The following is a 17,637-nucleotide window of genomic DNA, read 5'->3' on the forward strand; positions in this document are numbered from 1 at the left end:
GAGACAAGAACAGATGTGGGGAGAGGAGAAATACTGGGAGAAACAAGACAAAGAGAAGAGAAGTTTGAAGTTCAGCATGGTTGCTATGACATGAAAGCTTCTGGTAGAGATAAAGAGATCTGCTCACAGAGATCAAACCCACAGAGATGCAGCAGCAGCAGCACAGCATTAACACTGTAACGTCTAACACATTACTGAAGCTTACAGAGTCAATGTGTGCTGTAGATCCAAGTTGGGTTGTGGACTTGCAAACAAGCAAGACATAGCTATCAATTTTACAGCCAGAATTACATATCTTTATAATAGATTGAGAAAAGCTACAATGCAAACATAAGTAATGTGCTAAAGGAGCATATAGCTAAGAATAAATAAATGCAAACAGAAAAAATATATAGCCCTCTGTTTCCAGCAGGCGTCATGGAGACCTCCCTGACATGAATAAGTACAGCGGCTTGGCAAGGGAACACACTTTCAAGGGAGATCTGTAAGATTTCACACTGAAAACTGATGTGAGGAGAACCGATCCCTGATCATTTATTTATCCCTGCATTTTAAAGGTTTATTTCTTCAGAGGTTTATGAATAAGATTGAGCACAAATCTGTCGTCATTGGCTCTACACTAATGTCAAGCTGGAGAACCACGGGGAGGGTTATATTTAACGGGATGATACTTTACGTAAGAGCTGCCCTACTTTCTGCAGTCTACATTTGCAGTCATATTGTCTGCAGTGTGTACCGTCAACATGTTTCCTCCCCTGAAAAGACTCTATCTCTCTGTGTCTCCCTCTCTCTATTGTGATTTCTCTTTTTTGGCATATCAGACTTTTTCTTACCCTCCATCAAATTCAACTTCTCTTTCATCCTGCCTGCTCAATCATTCGCTCTCACTGGCTGAATTTGTTTCGGGCTGTCAATCATCATGCAGCCGTTCTCGGTTGTCCTACATTTCATTCATTCAACTTCTTGCCTCTTTCGTAAATTTGAGAATTTCAGACTGCATATATGCAGAGCTCCAACCACATAAAAAAATCTAATAAAAATCGTTATTTGATTGGTATACTATGCTCCACATCTCTAAGCAAATCTGAGTTACCGTCAGAATGTGGAATAAAAGCATTTTTAGGCCTTGAATAATTTAACGGGCTACATTACATTACACAGTTGGAAAGCGAGCGCCTAGACTTCCATTAAACTGACATGTTTCCTTTCTCAACCAGCCAGAATAAAATAGCAAACAATGGGCCTTGTTTATGAACTATGAGCAGAATTAATTTCTGTGTAAATTGTTTGTGAAACCATTCTTTTTTTTCCCTGCTCCCATTTTCTCCCCAATTTGGAATGCCCAATTCTCAATGCACTCTAAGTCCTCGTGGTGGTTTAGTGACTCTAGAGGCCGGCCGATTAATCGGCCGATTTTTTGCATTTTTTTACATAATCGGCATCGGCCAATATCCAAGTATATCAAGCCGATTATTAAGCAGGCGCATCTGTGGGCAGCCTAGTGTTGTTGTGGAACACGTGTTTGACGCACGCTGCCCCTAGAGTCATTTTCCAGCAGAGTGAGCAGACCTCATCCAGTGCCTAAGGAAGGAGCTAAGTTCCTTGGAGAAAACGGTATGGATTCAATTTGTATAACTCCTTTATATTTAAATAAAAACTTTTGATATGTTACTGCCAACTTCGAGAAAGAACGCGACATGACGTTCGGCTACTTTGGATATTGATAGCGTTGAAGTTGCATTATCACAGCAGAAGGGTTGCTATCATGTCACAATAAGTAAGCAAGAATTTAGCAATTACAGACAGTGAATCTGAGACTTTTATTTGTTCTGTTTGTGTGTCTTATATTTGAGAGGGTTGTCACTCAATGCAGATAAATAAGTAATAAAAAGATACCAACGCACTATAGGCTAGTGAAGGACTGGCTTTGGTAAGCTCGGACGTTATCGGTTCTGCTGTCGGTACTGGAGAAATTAAGAAAATACATTTATTATTGCTATAAAGAGAAAGTTATTTTATCTCGCCAGCCATTTCTATGTATAATAATTCTATGAAACCATTTGTCTGTGATGTAATTGAGCTATTCGCAGTCAGAGAGAGAGAGCGAGAGATCTCGCGCACAGCGAGCCCTGCTTAATGAGTGACAGATCTAAACATTCAAATGTAGCCTTGTTTAGTTCTGTGATTATTAGTCTGATTTTATTTTAGATTTCGCCTTCCAAAGATTATAAAAAGAATATTTATACATAAGCCGCATTCTGTCTAGCACAACTTCCTTCCCTTCACAGCGGTGCACTGACATTTCTCCCTAAAACTCAAACTTAACATCAGAATCAGCACGATCGGTGATTGTTGTAAAATGCAGTCTAGCTACTTTTGCTAAATTGCGGGACGCGTTTAATAATAAAAAGAGCGCAAGAGATACCGTTCCCAAGTCGGCGCACGGTACGAAACACACCGCAAAGGGACAAGCAAAGTATAGGCTACTTTGGGTTTCATGTGCGCGTCTAAACGATCAAATATACACAAAAATGTCTAAACGACCGGCTTGGAGATTCACTTAAACACAGTTTGTTTTAAATGGACGTAGTTATGGAAATAGTTGGGAGAAAATATGCTGCATCAGGAGTCTATTAGACTCGGTCTTAAAGGAGAAGCAGTCTAATGAACATGTTGACGATTGAGCCATTACTGCGAATCAAACAACAAAAGGCAAAGAGAAAATCACTTACAGCTCTTGAATGAATAACTTCTGCATTAATAAGGATTAATCTATCTATGATAAACTATGCAGTGTTATTTTACAATTGATTACTTTATTAGATTTCTTTTTAGACCACACCTGAACAGTAATGTAGACCTTCTTGAAATTAAATCACTGTGCCTATATAATGTTTATCTTTGTGTAATATATATATATATATATAACAAAAAGAACCGTTAAGAATACCGTTAAAGTACCGGATCGATAAGCAGTATCGGTAAGATAGTAATACCATTAAAACCTTAACGATACCCATCCCTAGTTATGCCTGTGCTTCTCTTGGATGCTCTGAATATTGGATTACGTGTCTGGATTGCCCCTTAATTAAAGCTGCATTTGGATCTCAACCTTCGTGTCTCGGAGCAGTTTGTAACACCTGCTTTGTTTATTTAATATATTTGTTATACATTATTTATACAATATGTTTTTACATTATACATTTTTAATTTAAGTGTACAAGTGCAGATTGGTCAAGTGTTCAATAAATGTATTTCTTGAGATATTTTGTCTATCTTAAGTAATTGTTTGTGTTACATTTTATCTTTCAAATAAAAGGTTCAAATAAGAGGTTAAAAACAAGCACATATCGGCCAAAATAAATCGGCAGCATTAATCGGCCGACCTGGATTTCAAAAGATCGGCATCGGCCTGAAAAAACAATATCGGTCGACCTCTAAGTGACTCGCCTCAATCTGGGTGGCAGAGGACGAATCTCAGTTGCCTCTGTGTTTGAGACCATCAATCCGCACATTTTATCAAGTGGCTTGTTAAGCGAGTTACCGCGGAGACGTAGCGCATGTGGAGGCTTCACGCTATACTCTGTGGCATCCATGCTCAACTCACCACGTGCCCCACCGAGAGAGAGAGCCACATTATAGCGACCACGAGGAGCGTTACATCATGTGACTCTTCTGATTCGAAATCGCAACTCCAGGGGTGGTAGTTAGTGTCTTTACTCACTGAGATACCCAGGCCCCCTCTTATGTAACCCCTTTTACGTAAAACCTCTCATGTAAACATTTTAATTGAGCTGAATGCGACAATTTAGGCAAGAATGGTGTTACAAGCATTGTCCACAATTCATTCTGCTAGTGTTCCATGAATTGCATTGCGGTGCGGTTGGGTGTTAGATGAATTGGGTTGTACGTGAATTTTCAAATGTAAGAATAGAATTTACAAAGAATGAGTTACATGGAAAATGTGTCCTGCATGTGTTTATTGAATCGTGTTGCAATATGATTGCTAGGAAGTTACATGAATTTCAGTTTGCTTGAATTGTCGCATTAAATTCAACATGACAATTAAGGCAAGAATGGTTACATAAACAATTTACACAGAAAAAACTCTGCTTGTGTTTCATAAATTGCATTGAGAAGTGGTTGATGAGTTGTGTTTTGTGTGAATTGTTGTATTCATTAATAAACTGCAAAAACCGACATAAGAATTTACAAATGATTTACCGAGATTTTCATGAATGTAAACATAACTTGGTTAACATGTAAACTCCAGAAGGTAAGCTACCTTTTAAGTATACTCTGTTCAGGATTTAATCCTACATAAGGTTTGCAACCTCTTTTCGATGAAATTTCGCTGAAAGCCTTTTTTGTGACCAGGGACATGGTATCGGACCGATAACCAAGCCATCTATAAGCTTCAGTATTGGAGCCGATACCGATCCAGGTATTGGATTGGTGCATCCCTAGAAAAAGGTCTATTTAAGTGATCTCAAATAATATACATTAAGAGTTAAGCGATGAATAGCAACTGAACTTAACAGACAATATCAACCATTTTAAGATATTTAAACTTTATTTCCTTCCAAATCTTTCAAAGCAGAACAAATATTTATATGATCCATTTCCCTTTTAATAATTTGCTAGATAGTGTTGAGAGACAAGTGCTACTACCACGCTACTCATATTGCTCGTTCAGCAGTTTACAGTATCTGTATGCATCGAATACAGATAACCAACTACATTGCCAAAATGCAAAATTACTTTATTTTATTTTTTATTTAAAGATTGAAAAAAATATATATAATAAAAAGAAATGAAATAACCAAGATGATAAATATAATCCACTCACTAAATAAACACACAATAAACATGCATCATCATAAGTTCATGTGACAAAAATGCAGCATTCTACTTCTTGAAATGTTTATCTTGCATATTGCATATGGTTTCACGTGCTATTTTTTGACAAATAGTAGCAAGTAGCCTATACAGTGTATGCAGTGCACACTTCAGTAAGCACTTTACAGTAGTATTGCATTAAGAACAGAGCCAAGAAGTGCTAAGCCCTACTGGTTAAAGATTTGTCCTGGGACACCAAAAGGTTACAGGTTCAAATCCTACCATGATCCCTGAATGAACTATAACTCAGGAATGACCTATAACTCAACTATTGTGCACTGGATAAAAGCACTCAACCTCAGGTTACTTCAGGGGGACTGGCCTTGTAAGACGTGCATATCAATTATTACATGGTTAAAATTAACAATTTCTCCAAGTGCATAACTGACTTAACTCAAGAAATTAATGTTCTCTCCACATTTCTAAAATCGTAGATATTAAAAATTATCAAGATTGCACACCCTAGTTATATGGCTAAATTTCATTTTAAAGGGTTTATGTCATGAAAAAAGAAATATCCCTATAGCTTTTGAAACTTAAGTTTAATGTTCAATGAAAACATTCTGTACATTAAGTAATCTACCTTCCCAAAAAAGACCATGTATTAAAACGAAGCTATGAGGGACAGAAAGCCAGGGTGGGAAACTGTCCTGTAACACTAACTTTTGATTGTTTTTTTGTGAAAGAAACCTTTACAAACATTATAAGTGCACCTCAAAAGACAGAGCGAAAGAAAGATTTAAAAAATGCATGTTTAACTTAAAGCTACACTGTGTAACTTTTGGCCCGCTAGATGTTAAAAAATAAAACAATGCATTTTGCGGAAGAACGTTGTTTTGGTTGTGCTTCGGCTCTGCTCCTCTGCACAGATGAATGTGGTTTGAGGCACTGGTGTACACAAGGATACAGGACATCTTATCAGAACGAATGGACAAATAAATAATGAAAGAAAGGAAAAGACGGATACCTGAAAACAAGTCATCTGAGCAGGTAATTGCTGTTGTTTTGACTTACTGGAAACATTGATATTTGTAAGTAAATACATTATAAAAGTTTGGCAACGTTTGTTAACATTAAACACAATGATTGCTAGTCTGATAAGGTCAAACTTTGTACATTTTTTTAACTGCAGGATATTCTGGCCAAATAGATTACGATAGTAACTAATTTATAGATCGTCATTGTTACCAACCAGTGGTCAACATCATTTCAAGACTCACATGCCCTTGGCAAGCCTCGAACTAATGGATATATTTATATAAATGATTGCATTATAAATAAAAATACATGCGCTAACAAGTGAAAAGTTCTGCACAGATTACAGTATAATTATTGTATTTCACTAAACAGGCAAGAGTGTGTGTGTGATTACACAATTATACATAAATCATATCAATAAAATATCTTACATGTGGAGTAAGAAAAAAGTAATCTCTAGGTCGCTTTTAAAACCTTTCAGATCTTGGAGTTGTCACCACCCCTGAAAAGCCAAGCCTATGTTGATTCAGGTTTTATTACGTACTCTGTCGCTTTCAATTTTTGTTTGTAGACTCTGCTTTGTTTTCACAGAGGTTTGATTCCCGGAGGTTTGCCGTTTTAATGATCGATGGTCAATTTTTCTTATTCGTTTTGACAACAATCTTTCAGGTTCACACAACTCCCACACCACACATGCTACAGCTGGAGCTTATTTTCTTTGTGTACGTTTATGACGTCAATACGCTCGGGTGAATTACGTATCTATGCAATTTCCCGCGAAATCAGTCCAGACAGCTCTAAAATATAAATAATTTTTATTGGTTTACCAAAATGTATTTGGATAAGGTAAATACATGGCTTGGAAGATAGATTTGTGTTGCACTCTCTAATTAACAACATTTTTATATGTTTTTTAACAAAACAAACAAAAATTTTATTAATTAATTTACTTATAAAGCATTGTTTTGTTTTGCAATATGACTAGTACACATTGATTACTACGAATAAAGTGTATGTATGTAAAGTCGAATGTAATAAATACAGCGAGGCATACAAAGAAAGTCATAAAAACACAACAATATTGAGGTCAACACAGCCAGATGCTTTAACTTCCCTACAGATGTGTCTATTCTTACTCACTGTTGCAAACCACAACGAACTATCAGTCTGAAACAATACGGCGGAAACGTCCATATAAATAAAACTACCTTGCACGACTGAAATAGAAATGTGCATACCTGTAGTTGTAAGAGGTGAATTTCTTGCTCTCCTTCAGCAGGAGTCTGTAAAGTGACAGCACCTGCGCTTTGCCGGACGCCGCCATGATGTTCAGTTAAGTGCGAGGACCCCAAGAACGGCTTTATGAGGCGCGCCTGAACAAATACATTTTCTTTTACGCTTTAAAAAATAAACAAGAGCATAAAATAAAGCTACATGCTCTTCAAATTCATGTTTAAAATGATAAAAATTGAACCACTCCCTTTATTGTGCTGTGAGTAACCTAGTCTCTCACATATTTTGTTTATATTTTACAGGCACATAAGTAACGTCTCTAAAACTGTGCGCGTGTCCAGACAGAGGTAAGTGAGAGGATTTGTTCAGTAGTTCAAATGTTCATTTTGCACATTAATTCTGTTTCAAAAATTATCAGATCATATGAATGTAGTGGTGATAGTGTAGTGGCTCTGTTATTAGAAGCGGTCTGAATGAGCAGTCCTCGTATTTATGAAGTTGTCTGATTGAGGATGAATTGCAGGCTAGCTTTAGCTTTATTAATGAGTATAATTTGACTTTCTAGATTCATCTACAGATTAATCACCTCGCAAACAAAAACATGTGTACTAACTGATATAAAATTTTAATTTAAGAAAGTTATAAAATAAATGGTCAGTATCCTGCCATACAGTGTCTCAGGCTGGTAAAACAAGTGTGTTATTAAATGGGGAGTTTCTGTGACATGTCAGACTTGTGCTGCTGACTGTTTTGTCTTGTTTTCCAAAACTGAACTAGGAGCTGTTGTCCATAGCACTTATAACAAGCTGACAATGTTAATCATGTTTAAGTTATTTTGTGTTACAAATATTATTATAAAATATTATTATTTAAATTAAATAAATAGTCTCGCTGACACTTACCTTTCTCAAATTAAGCCTCAATTTATTTACGCAGTTTGTTATAATTAATATGCTAATTTATTCACTCAATACTTTGTTGGGGCTCCTTTTGCATGAATTACTGCAAATAATTATTGCTTAGTGGTCCAGTGTCCCCTTTTCAGATGAAAGTATATTTTGCATTTCATTTGGTCCCAGAGTCTGGAGGAAGAATGGAGAGGCACAGAATCCAACTTGCTTGAAGTCCAGTGGGAAGTTTCTACAGTCAGTGATGATTTGGGGTGCCATGTTATCTCCCGGTGTTGGTCCAATGTGTTTTCTCAAGTAGAGAGTCAGTGCAGCCATCTACCAGGAGATTTTAGAGCACTTCATGCTTCCATCTGCTGACAAGCTTCATGGAGATGCTGATTTCCTTTTCCAGCAGGACTTGGCACCTACCCACAGTGCCAAAACTACTAGTAACTGGTTTGCTGATCATGGTATTACTGTGCTTGATTGGCCAGCCAACTCGCCTGACCTGAACCCCATAGAGAATCTATGGGGCATTGTCAAGAGGAAAATGAGAGACACCAGACCCAACAATACAGACGAGCTGAAGGATGCTATCAAAGCAACCTGGGCTTCCATAACACCTCAGCAGGCCACAGGCAGATTGCCTCTATGCCACGCCTCATTGATGCAGCAATTTGTGCAAAAGGAGCCCCAACCAAGTATTGAGTGCATAAATTAACATACTTTTCAGAAGGTTGAAATTTCTGTATTATAAATTATTTATTCTAATATTTTGAGATACTGGATTTTTGATGTCCATGAGCTATAAGCCGTAATCATCAAGATTACAACAAAAAAAGGCTTGAAATATTTCACTTTATGTGTAATGAATCTAGAATATATGGAAGTTACACTTTTTGAATTAAATTAAGGAAAAAAAAGAACATTTGCACAATATTCTTCTATAAAATTCTCTCACCATTTTCATGCCATCCCAGATGTGTTTAACTTTCTTCTGTTGAAAACAAATCTCAGCCCTGTGGATGAGAGACAGATCAATATATAAGTTATTGGATTTTTCACTATAAATCTTCACTTTCACTTTCAGATGATAAAAGTGAAACAGGCACCACATGTGGTGAAAGTGGAGATTTAAAGTAAAAAGGATTAGATTTTTTTCTCACACCTATCATATCAATCCTGAAGACATGGATTAAAGCACTGGAATCTTGTTTATTGCCATTATGTGCTTTTTGGAGCTTTCAATTTCTGGCCACTATTTAGCTGGATTGTTTGGACCACCAGAGCTGAGATAAAATTTGTATATAGTCTACACCAGACATGTGTTCCAAACCAAGAGTAATAAATCCAAAAATAGCACCAAAAGTCATTCCGTGACAAGTCATAAAGACTTATTCACCCCCTTAGCATTTTGTGCCAAAGTAGATAATTTGTGTGAAGGTGTTTAAATGGCGTCACTGCAGGAAAAGCTGTTATTTTTCCTGTAAATATGGTTGTCATGACGAGTACATACTGTATATCTGATGAGTTATTTAAGAGATTGGACAGATTTGTGCCTTGTTGAGTAAGTGAGATTGCGGTAACCCAATCTCATGAAAGTCTTACATTATTTACAATTTGGCAATTTCGTATGGTCTCGCACGACTTCGTCATGTGCAAATTCCCAGATCTCTAATATGGAAGCGCAAGTTCAGCGCAAAGGCGTAAAGGACATGCTTATTAATATTTTGATATTATCTAAAGTGTATAAAAAATTATCTAATTTTTAGCTTATCTAAACCTAACCGATCAATGGTGTTTAAAAATTATAGGAAGCTGTTGTGTGTGACAGAAGCAAGTAATTGTCACTTATTAGATGGAAACGATGTCCAGCGACGTCATTAGCTACTTTTCCATCCAAGGATTTTTTGCTTAACATTTTAGCACATCAAAATAAAGCCGATGGAAACGCAAATTATCACAATTTCGATATAAAATGTAACTCTAGTGCGTAAACTCTTATGTCGATACTTCAAATGTGTTTGGAAACACCTTTTGTCGAGAAAACTGGCATTAACGCAAAAATGTATTGTCACATGATAGAGTTTACCCAATCGTTAGCCTGTGTTAATCATGACGTCAGTATACATCCTTGAAAGACAATTTATTGTACGTTATTATGGATTGATCTTAATGGCATATAGATCTGATGTTGCAAACATGACACTTCCAGGAGTGCCAGCAACAATGTGGGACATCCGAGTGGCGAAAGGTACACAATTAGCGATACACACACATTTCTGTATGGAAACTGCTTAAGGGCAGATATCTTTTGCGATAAACCAAAACTTATGTGACAAAGTGTTTTTTTAGGCATGACATCATAACACACCCCATTTTTATCGCTAAAAGGCCATTTGAATGGAAACAGGCAGAAGACGGCAAATTTCCCAAACCTTTTTTTACGCATTTTCACTTTGTCAATAACAAAATAGCATGAAAAGTGGATGGAAACTAGGCTATTGTCTGTAGTGAAAGTCATAGGAATTCAAAGAGGGCAGTCACACGATATCGGACATTTAGCCAAATTTAGAAAAGTCGTATGAATCCTGACGATTTTGTCATGAGAGTGTGTTGGATTACGTTCACGCATTTACATTTACATTTATTCATTTGGCAGACGCTTTTATCCAAAGCGACTTACAAAAGAGGAAAACTTAAGAGAATCATCTTAAGGAGACAGTTGTACGAAAAGTTCCATATTACAAAGTTTCACTTTCATCAGAATAGTATACAAAACAGATTTAAGTGCAACAAGAAATGTAAATAAAAAAAATTTTTGTGACCGGTTAAGTGCTTTTGGAAAAGATGTGTTTTTAGCCATTTTTTGAAGATCGAGAGTGAGTCAGCTTCCCGGATTGAGTTGGTAAGGTCATTCCACCACCGTGGTATGATGAAACTGAAAGCCCAGGAAAGTGTTTTGGTGCCTCTTTGTTTTGGTACGACAAGGCGACGTTCCTTAGCCGACCACAGGCTTCTGGTGGGAACGTAGCTCTGCATAAATGTTTTTAGGTATGCTGGAGCAGACCCAGTGACTGTTTTGTATGCCAGCATCAGGGCCTTGAATTTAATATGTGCATGAACCGGCAGCCAGTGGAGAGATACAAAGAGTGGTGTAACATGTGCTCTCTTAGGTTCATTAAAGACCAGACGTGCTGCTGCATTCTGGATAATTTGCAGAGGTCTAATAGCACATGCAGGAAGGCCTGCAGTGAGAGCGTTACAGTAGTCCAGTCTAGTTATGACAAGTGACTGAACGAGCAGTTGTGTGGCATGTACACTTACTTTCTTACGCATGTTTGCAGTGTACTGTGTATGAACGTGTGCAGACTGACCGCTGCTCTCATAACATCAGTCATGCTCAGATATTATTTGTTGTTTTTATTTTTTGTAACATCCACTTGCAGTTAAATTCCCTTTCTAATGTGATTTAGCAATGTACAAAACTAGCATAAATCCTCTTGGAAATGGACATCTCACAATTCATAAAGATTTGATAGGCTGTTGATGAATATATTTCTTATGATGATATCATAACCTGGGCTGCAAAAGATCGCTCGAGGGCCAGGTGTTGAGTAGTGCTGATCTAGTGCAATAATTGTTGTCTCGTGAGAATAATCTTGTATAGATAATAGTAGAAGAAAGCAATCAGAGTGTCTCTTTATATAAGAGAGACATTGTTTGCATTAATCCATAAATTTATTGATGAATAGACCAGAGTGTGAGTCATCATTTTAAATTGAAACCACTTAGAAATTTCTATTGGTTTATTGTTTCAAATGGCACATTACTCACACTTACTTTCTCACAAAGCCAAAGCACAGTAACTACACCAGTGAATGGCTTCAAAGTTGTGTGATTGTCTAGCCAACTCTGGTTTACCAAAAGAAATGTGACGGTAATGTTTTTGTTTTTTTCCTTTGTGGGGCTGGAATTAAGAGTGATTTAATAAAGGGAAACAACAATTTGCACCATTAGTTTCCCTGAAAATTGTTTCCTCATTCATGTATCTGTGTTTAGTTCTAGGTGAATCTATGAAATCAATGGGGAAGGAAATGAAATACTGCACTGATTTGCTCTTGTGTGAAGAGTGGATATTTGAAGATCACTGTTCTGAAATTACAGTGTGAAGATGCTTGAAAGTTTTCAAGTGAGTCTCAGTGTGATGTGTTGAAATCTTTTTCACTGAGTCACTGGGAAATGCAGTAAACCTGTGTAGTGGCTGATGGTACCACTGCCATCTATCAGTAAAATCTTGTACTCTCAAAAACTATGTTAGCCTATTTTTAAGATTTACACACTTCAATTTAATTACAACATTCCAATAAATTGAATTGTGATCTCTACTAAAATGAAAAACTAAATAAAGTTGATATATATGTATATGTAGATTTGTTAAACATTACAATTTTGATATGAAATTGAAATGTGTAAATCTTAAAAATAGGCTAAAATATGTTGGTCACACTTTACAACAAGGTTCCACTTGTTAACAACATTATTAAACCTGAAACAAATAATGAACAAATAATGAACACTACTTTATTTTGATGATGTATGCATTTCAAATCCATTACAAAATTACATAAAATTGTAAATAAATAATAAATAAATACATATTTTACGTTTTATTAATTCAATTGTATTATACATTACACAACTCAATTTGATGGAATTTAAAGTGTAAATCTTATTATTAAAATAGGCTAAAATATGTTTTGAGCATATTGTTGTAAAATGAGCTATCAATCTCCGGGGAATTAAGAAACTGATGACTTCTGGGATAGTTAAAGACATAGTTCGCTGTAGTTCTTAATGTTCATAGTTTATATTTTAAGTTACCCCTTGTGTTTGCTCTGTACTGAGGAATTCTCTGTGTGGATTTCCACTGCCAACTCTCTGCAGATAACAAATCAAACCATCAGCATGAGCTTTATGAAAAACACAAGCCTCACTTTCCTCTGAGAAAAATCTGTTTCTCTTGCTCTTTTCCTCATTGATGTATGAAAAATTGATCTGTCTTTGACCACAGATATCGATCTTGTGTTCATGACATATTATTGTGAGGAGCGGGGTTGCAGGGTGCAGATGAGTTTGGATTTAAAGGGTGTTTGGTCCTCAGTGCTGGTTGGAGAAGGTCACACACGTGTGCTGTTTGCAGATGGAACCAGCTGTAAGTGGAAAGGTCACCAGCGAGTTGTGGTTCAGAGCAACAGGCTGTGAAATCCTGTCAAATGATTGACTTGATCGCTCATTCAGAGATCAATTAGAGGCGAATATGATGACCGATAATGATAGCCAGAGATTGCTTATGTCGGTTTTTCTTTACATTCTTAGAAGTTAATGGTCAAGGTTCCAGTATCTGAGAGATCATTGATATCAAAATGATTTTTTCAAAAAGATAATTTGAGGAGGAAAAACAAACTGTAAATCAAATTTCACTACTTTTGACTGATTATTTTAAATCATATTTTGATTATTATTTTAAACAATAATGATTGGATAATGGTAATAATAAAGTCAATAAGTCTAGGAAGTATGTTTTTTATTTCAAGATTGTTGAAGGTCATTTGTTTTTTGAAAAACACATTTTATAGCAGTGCATGGGAAAACACTGAGGAATAACATACATCGGGATGAGATTATGATAAATTGATAATTATAATCATATTTGACTGTTAATGTACTCTATACATTAAATCTTTCAATCTGGTTTTAAAGACTTACACAATACTGAATCGGCTCTTTTAAGATTTTCAAACGATATTTGAAACTGATTCAGGGAAATCTATGGCTTTAGTCTTGTAAGACCTGAGTGCTGCGTTCGATGTGGTTGACCATGAGATCTTGATGACTCGCTTGGAGATAGCAGTGGACCTTTGTGGTAATGTACTACAGTGGTTTCACTCCTATTTGACTGTGTTCAGTGTTGTTCAGTGTTCGTGTTGGCCATCACTCCTCCTCTAACATACCTCTCAAATGTGGAGTTCCTCAGGAATCAATCCTTGGTCCGGTGTCGTTCTCCCTGTATATGCTTCCTCTCGCTTTTATTTTAATAAACACAGAGTTGCTTTTCATTTATATGCAGACGACACACTCAGTAAAATATTTTAGCCTATTATTAAGATGTATCCATTTCAATTTAATAACAAATTTCCATCAAATTGAATTGAATAGTCTTGAAGAAAATTTAATGAATACAATTTTTAAGATTTAAGATTTATTAATTTTAATTTGTTAAAGATTTTTTGTTAGAGGCAATTCAATTAGATGGACATTTGTTATTAAATTGAAATGGATACATCTTAAAAATAGGCTAAAATATATTTTTTAGTGCACTCAGATCTATCTTCCACTAAAACATAATGATAAATCAGCCTTACAACCCTTGTTGGATTGTCTACTAGAGTTTAAGTTATGGCTTGCAAATAACTTCTTGAACCTAAATGAAGATAAAACAGAAATTATTTTATTTTGGCCTAAGGAAAATTGTGCTGCTGACCTCAACCATGGTTCTCTTGACCCCATATAAAACACAATGCGCCAGAAACCTGGGTGTACAATTTGATAAATAAATTAGTGCGGTCTGAAAGTCTTATTTCATCTTCGCCTTCTCTCCAAAGTAAAACCTTTTTTAGCCACACGCAACTTTCACACTGTCATTCATGCTTTGGTAACATCTCGTTTAGATTATTGTAATTGTCTTTACTACAGTGTCTCTCAGTCTTCCCTCTCTCGTCTACAGCTGGTACAAAATGCTGCTGCCAGACTTATCACAGGGACTCGCAAGTACGAGTCAGTTACACCGATTCGAATTGCTTTGCACTGGATTCCTGTCAAGGATAGAATTGACTTCAAAGTTTTACTGTTTGTTTACAAAGCACTACATAATTTGGCCCCTAAATATCTGTCAAACTTGCTTCAGCCATATACTCCTCCTAGAACTCTTGAGATCTTCAGATTTTGATTTACTCTTTAAATGTGGTGATTGAGCATTTGTAGTCGCTGGACCAAAACTATGGAATAGTTTAGATTAGGTCCCTCAATTTCAACCTTCAAGTCTACTCTAAAGACATATTTTTTTCTCTTTAGCTTTCAATACTCTTTAATTATTATGACCTGTTTTATCTTCATTTTATTTTGTATCTACTTTGTATGTTTTATTTTCTTGTAATAACCATTTTACATTGTACAGCACTTTGGTCAACCATGGTTGTTTTTAAATGTGCTTTATAAATAAATATTGATTGATTGATTGATTGATTGATTGATTGATAAAAGTATTGAAATGTATTAAAACATCCCAAAACATTTGTATATTTGTATATGTACTGTTAAAAGTATCTGTTCAAGTGGTTTATAAATTAATATGAATGCATGTACAGTACCAGTCAAATGTTTGGGCATTCTTAATCATTTTTATTATTACCATTTTCCACTTTTTAGGATACCAATTAAATCATAAAAAAATGACATAAGTGGAAAATAAATCTTACATAGAGACTAAATGTTAACAAATCTAAATTTGAATTTAATATTAAACTAGATTCAAATCCCTTTGCCTTGATTACAACCCTGCACACTCTGGGCTTTCTTTTATACAGCACATCCCGGTCACTCTTGACCTTGAAGTTATCCTCAACTTACTTAACATGAGCCCTAACTCTCTCCTTATCCATCATGCACGAAATACTTCGAAGTTGTGTCATAACTATGGCAATACTGCATTTATAGAGAAGGCCACCTATAATCCTATTAAAATCAATGAATAAAAACCCCCTCTCATGGTTGTGGAGGTTCAATGTCTTCTCACCAACCTGGATATTTGATTTTTCATCTATAGTTTGATAAGCCTCTTTTAACAAGTATGACACCATTTTAAATGCAAACTGATAACACAGAATCAAGTTAATGTAACTAAATGTTTACAAAATTAATTTGATGTGCCTCATTCTAGGTATTGCAGCAGTTTTATTGTGCAACAACTACAAGTTTTATTAACTTTTGCTTTTAGGACACTATAGGTTAGGTTTAGGTGTAAGGTTTAAGGTAGGGATGTCTGATTGTTCACCTCACATTTGCTTTTATGAATCTCAGGGTTTTTCTTGGTTCACAAATGCTCCTTGGTGATGGGTGATGTATGCGGTCAATGTCATCCACATGTGCGACGTTGTTTTATTACATAATTGATATTAATTTATATTTATTGTAATTGTGTAGTTGCATCATTTACACATTGGGAGTACAACTACTTTTTGATCATCTAAACATCTGGAACATTTAAAATGGACTATTTCAAGGTGCTATGGGAAGTCAAACTAAACTTACGTTAATAAACACCTTATTTCTATAGGGCTATTTAATATTCTGACAAGAATACAGCACCTTACAGAGATGAGACTGTACTTCTAAGCTGATATGTATTCTTTACATCAGGCTCATAGTGATTTAACTCATCTCTGAATTCATAAAGGCAGACATGACCGGTTTGTTAATTAATGAATATTAATTTTTATTCCTGGCTATTAAAAAAGAGCATTTCATTTTCAACTAATATGCATAAAATTAATAATTAAAAAGTTTTAGTCAGTCCATTTTCTCAATTGTTAAGTCAAAAGTAAAATGAGGGGGGAAAATGCTTCAATAGACAGTTCACATGGTGTTACACTCGCACTGATTTCTACTTCTCCAGACTCCAGGTTCATAATTACAGGGAAATACCATATAGTTTTTTTTTTTTTAATCATTCAATACAGTTGTATGTAGAGTAGCAATATTCACAGATAGCAGTGGTATTCGGCTGAATTCGGTGGTGAAGCGGCTCAGACTATGAGCACAGGCCAGGGACTGTTCATACAGACAGAACACAACAGATTGGAACTGAATGTGATGATCTCGAGACACACATTTACAAGTTAAACTCCTATCCTGACAAAGCATTTAAACAACTCATTACTTAATCTGAAAAACACTTATAGGAGATTAAGAACTCCACCAACTGTAAGGGGCTGTTCACACCAAACACATTTGCAACCATCCATTTGTTTTTCTATGTAAACGTGTGCTAGACAAACATCTTTGTTTTCCTTTGTTTTAGTTTATTCAGTGTCTCTTGCAGGAGTGCTGTGTTTTAGATGATGTGTCTGATGAAAAAGACATATTGAGACACCTGCTTTCTGTTAAACCGTATTTGTTGCGTTGTGTCTAGATCACATTGAGAAAAACAAACATTCTTGCACTCAAAAAGGCTAAAGTCGTATTACAGTGAGAAAAAAACATAATTAAAATCAGATGCGTTCTGATTTGTTTATACGTTTCTCTCGGCTACATGAAGATTTTAATTTGCTTTCTCACATCACTAACTTTAAATATGCAACTTAGCTGGCTAACGAATGCATAAACGTGACCAGCTGGATATAAACTAATGGTAATAAATGGTAATTGATGGTAACAATCATGACATTTAAACATTTGGGTAGGACTTGCATATATTTTTGTCACATTATTCTAACCGCTTGAAGTTAGTTTAATGTTAGTGTCCTCTCAGCCTTGTCAGCAATCATACTGCTGTTCTTTACTAATGCAGCATCTTGTC

The 17,637-nt window shown here is 35.7% G+C and overlaps 2 protein-coding genes across 2 annotated transcripts in view; one reads left to right on the forward strand and one right to left on the reverse strand.

Annotated features, from left to right (window-relative positions):
- LOC127635293 (LYR motif-containing protein 4B) overlaps window positions 1-7,219 on the reverse strand; it is a 76,173-nt gene extending 68,954 nt beyond the window's left edge. Inside the window, exon 1 of the mRNA XM_052115210.1 lies at window positions 7,116-7,219. Within this exon, the coding sequence (XP_051971170.1) occupies window positions 7,116-7,201 (86 nt within the window). The 5' untranslated portion in view covers window positions 7,202-7,219. The remainder of the gene's footprint in view (window positions 1-7,115) is intronic.
- Window positions 7,220-7,442: 223 nt separating this feature from the next.
- Window positions 7,443-17,637, forward strand: part of fars2 (phenylalanyl-tRNA synthetase 2, mitochondrial) — a 177,450-nt gene continuing 167,255 nt past the window's right edge. The window contains exon 1 of the mRNA XM_052115234.1: window positions 7,443-7,457. The gene's annotated coding sequence lies outside the window, so the exon portion shown is untranslated. The remainder of the gene's footprint in view (window positions 7,458-17,637) is intronic.

This window comes from Xyrauchen texanus, chromosome 42 (assembly GCF_025860055.1).
Source record: "Xyrauchen texanus isolate HMW12.3.18 chromosome 42, RBS_HiC_50CHRs, whole genome shotgun sequence".
Taxonomy (NCBI): Eukaryota; Metazoa; Chordata; class Actinopteri; order Cypriniformes; family Catostomidae; genus Xyrauchen; species Xyrauchen texanus.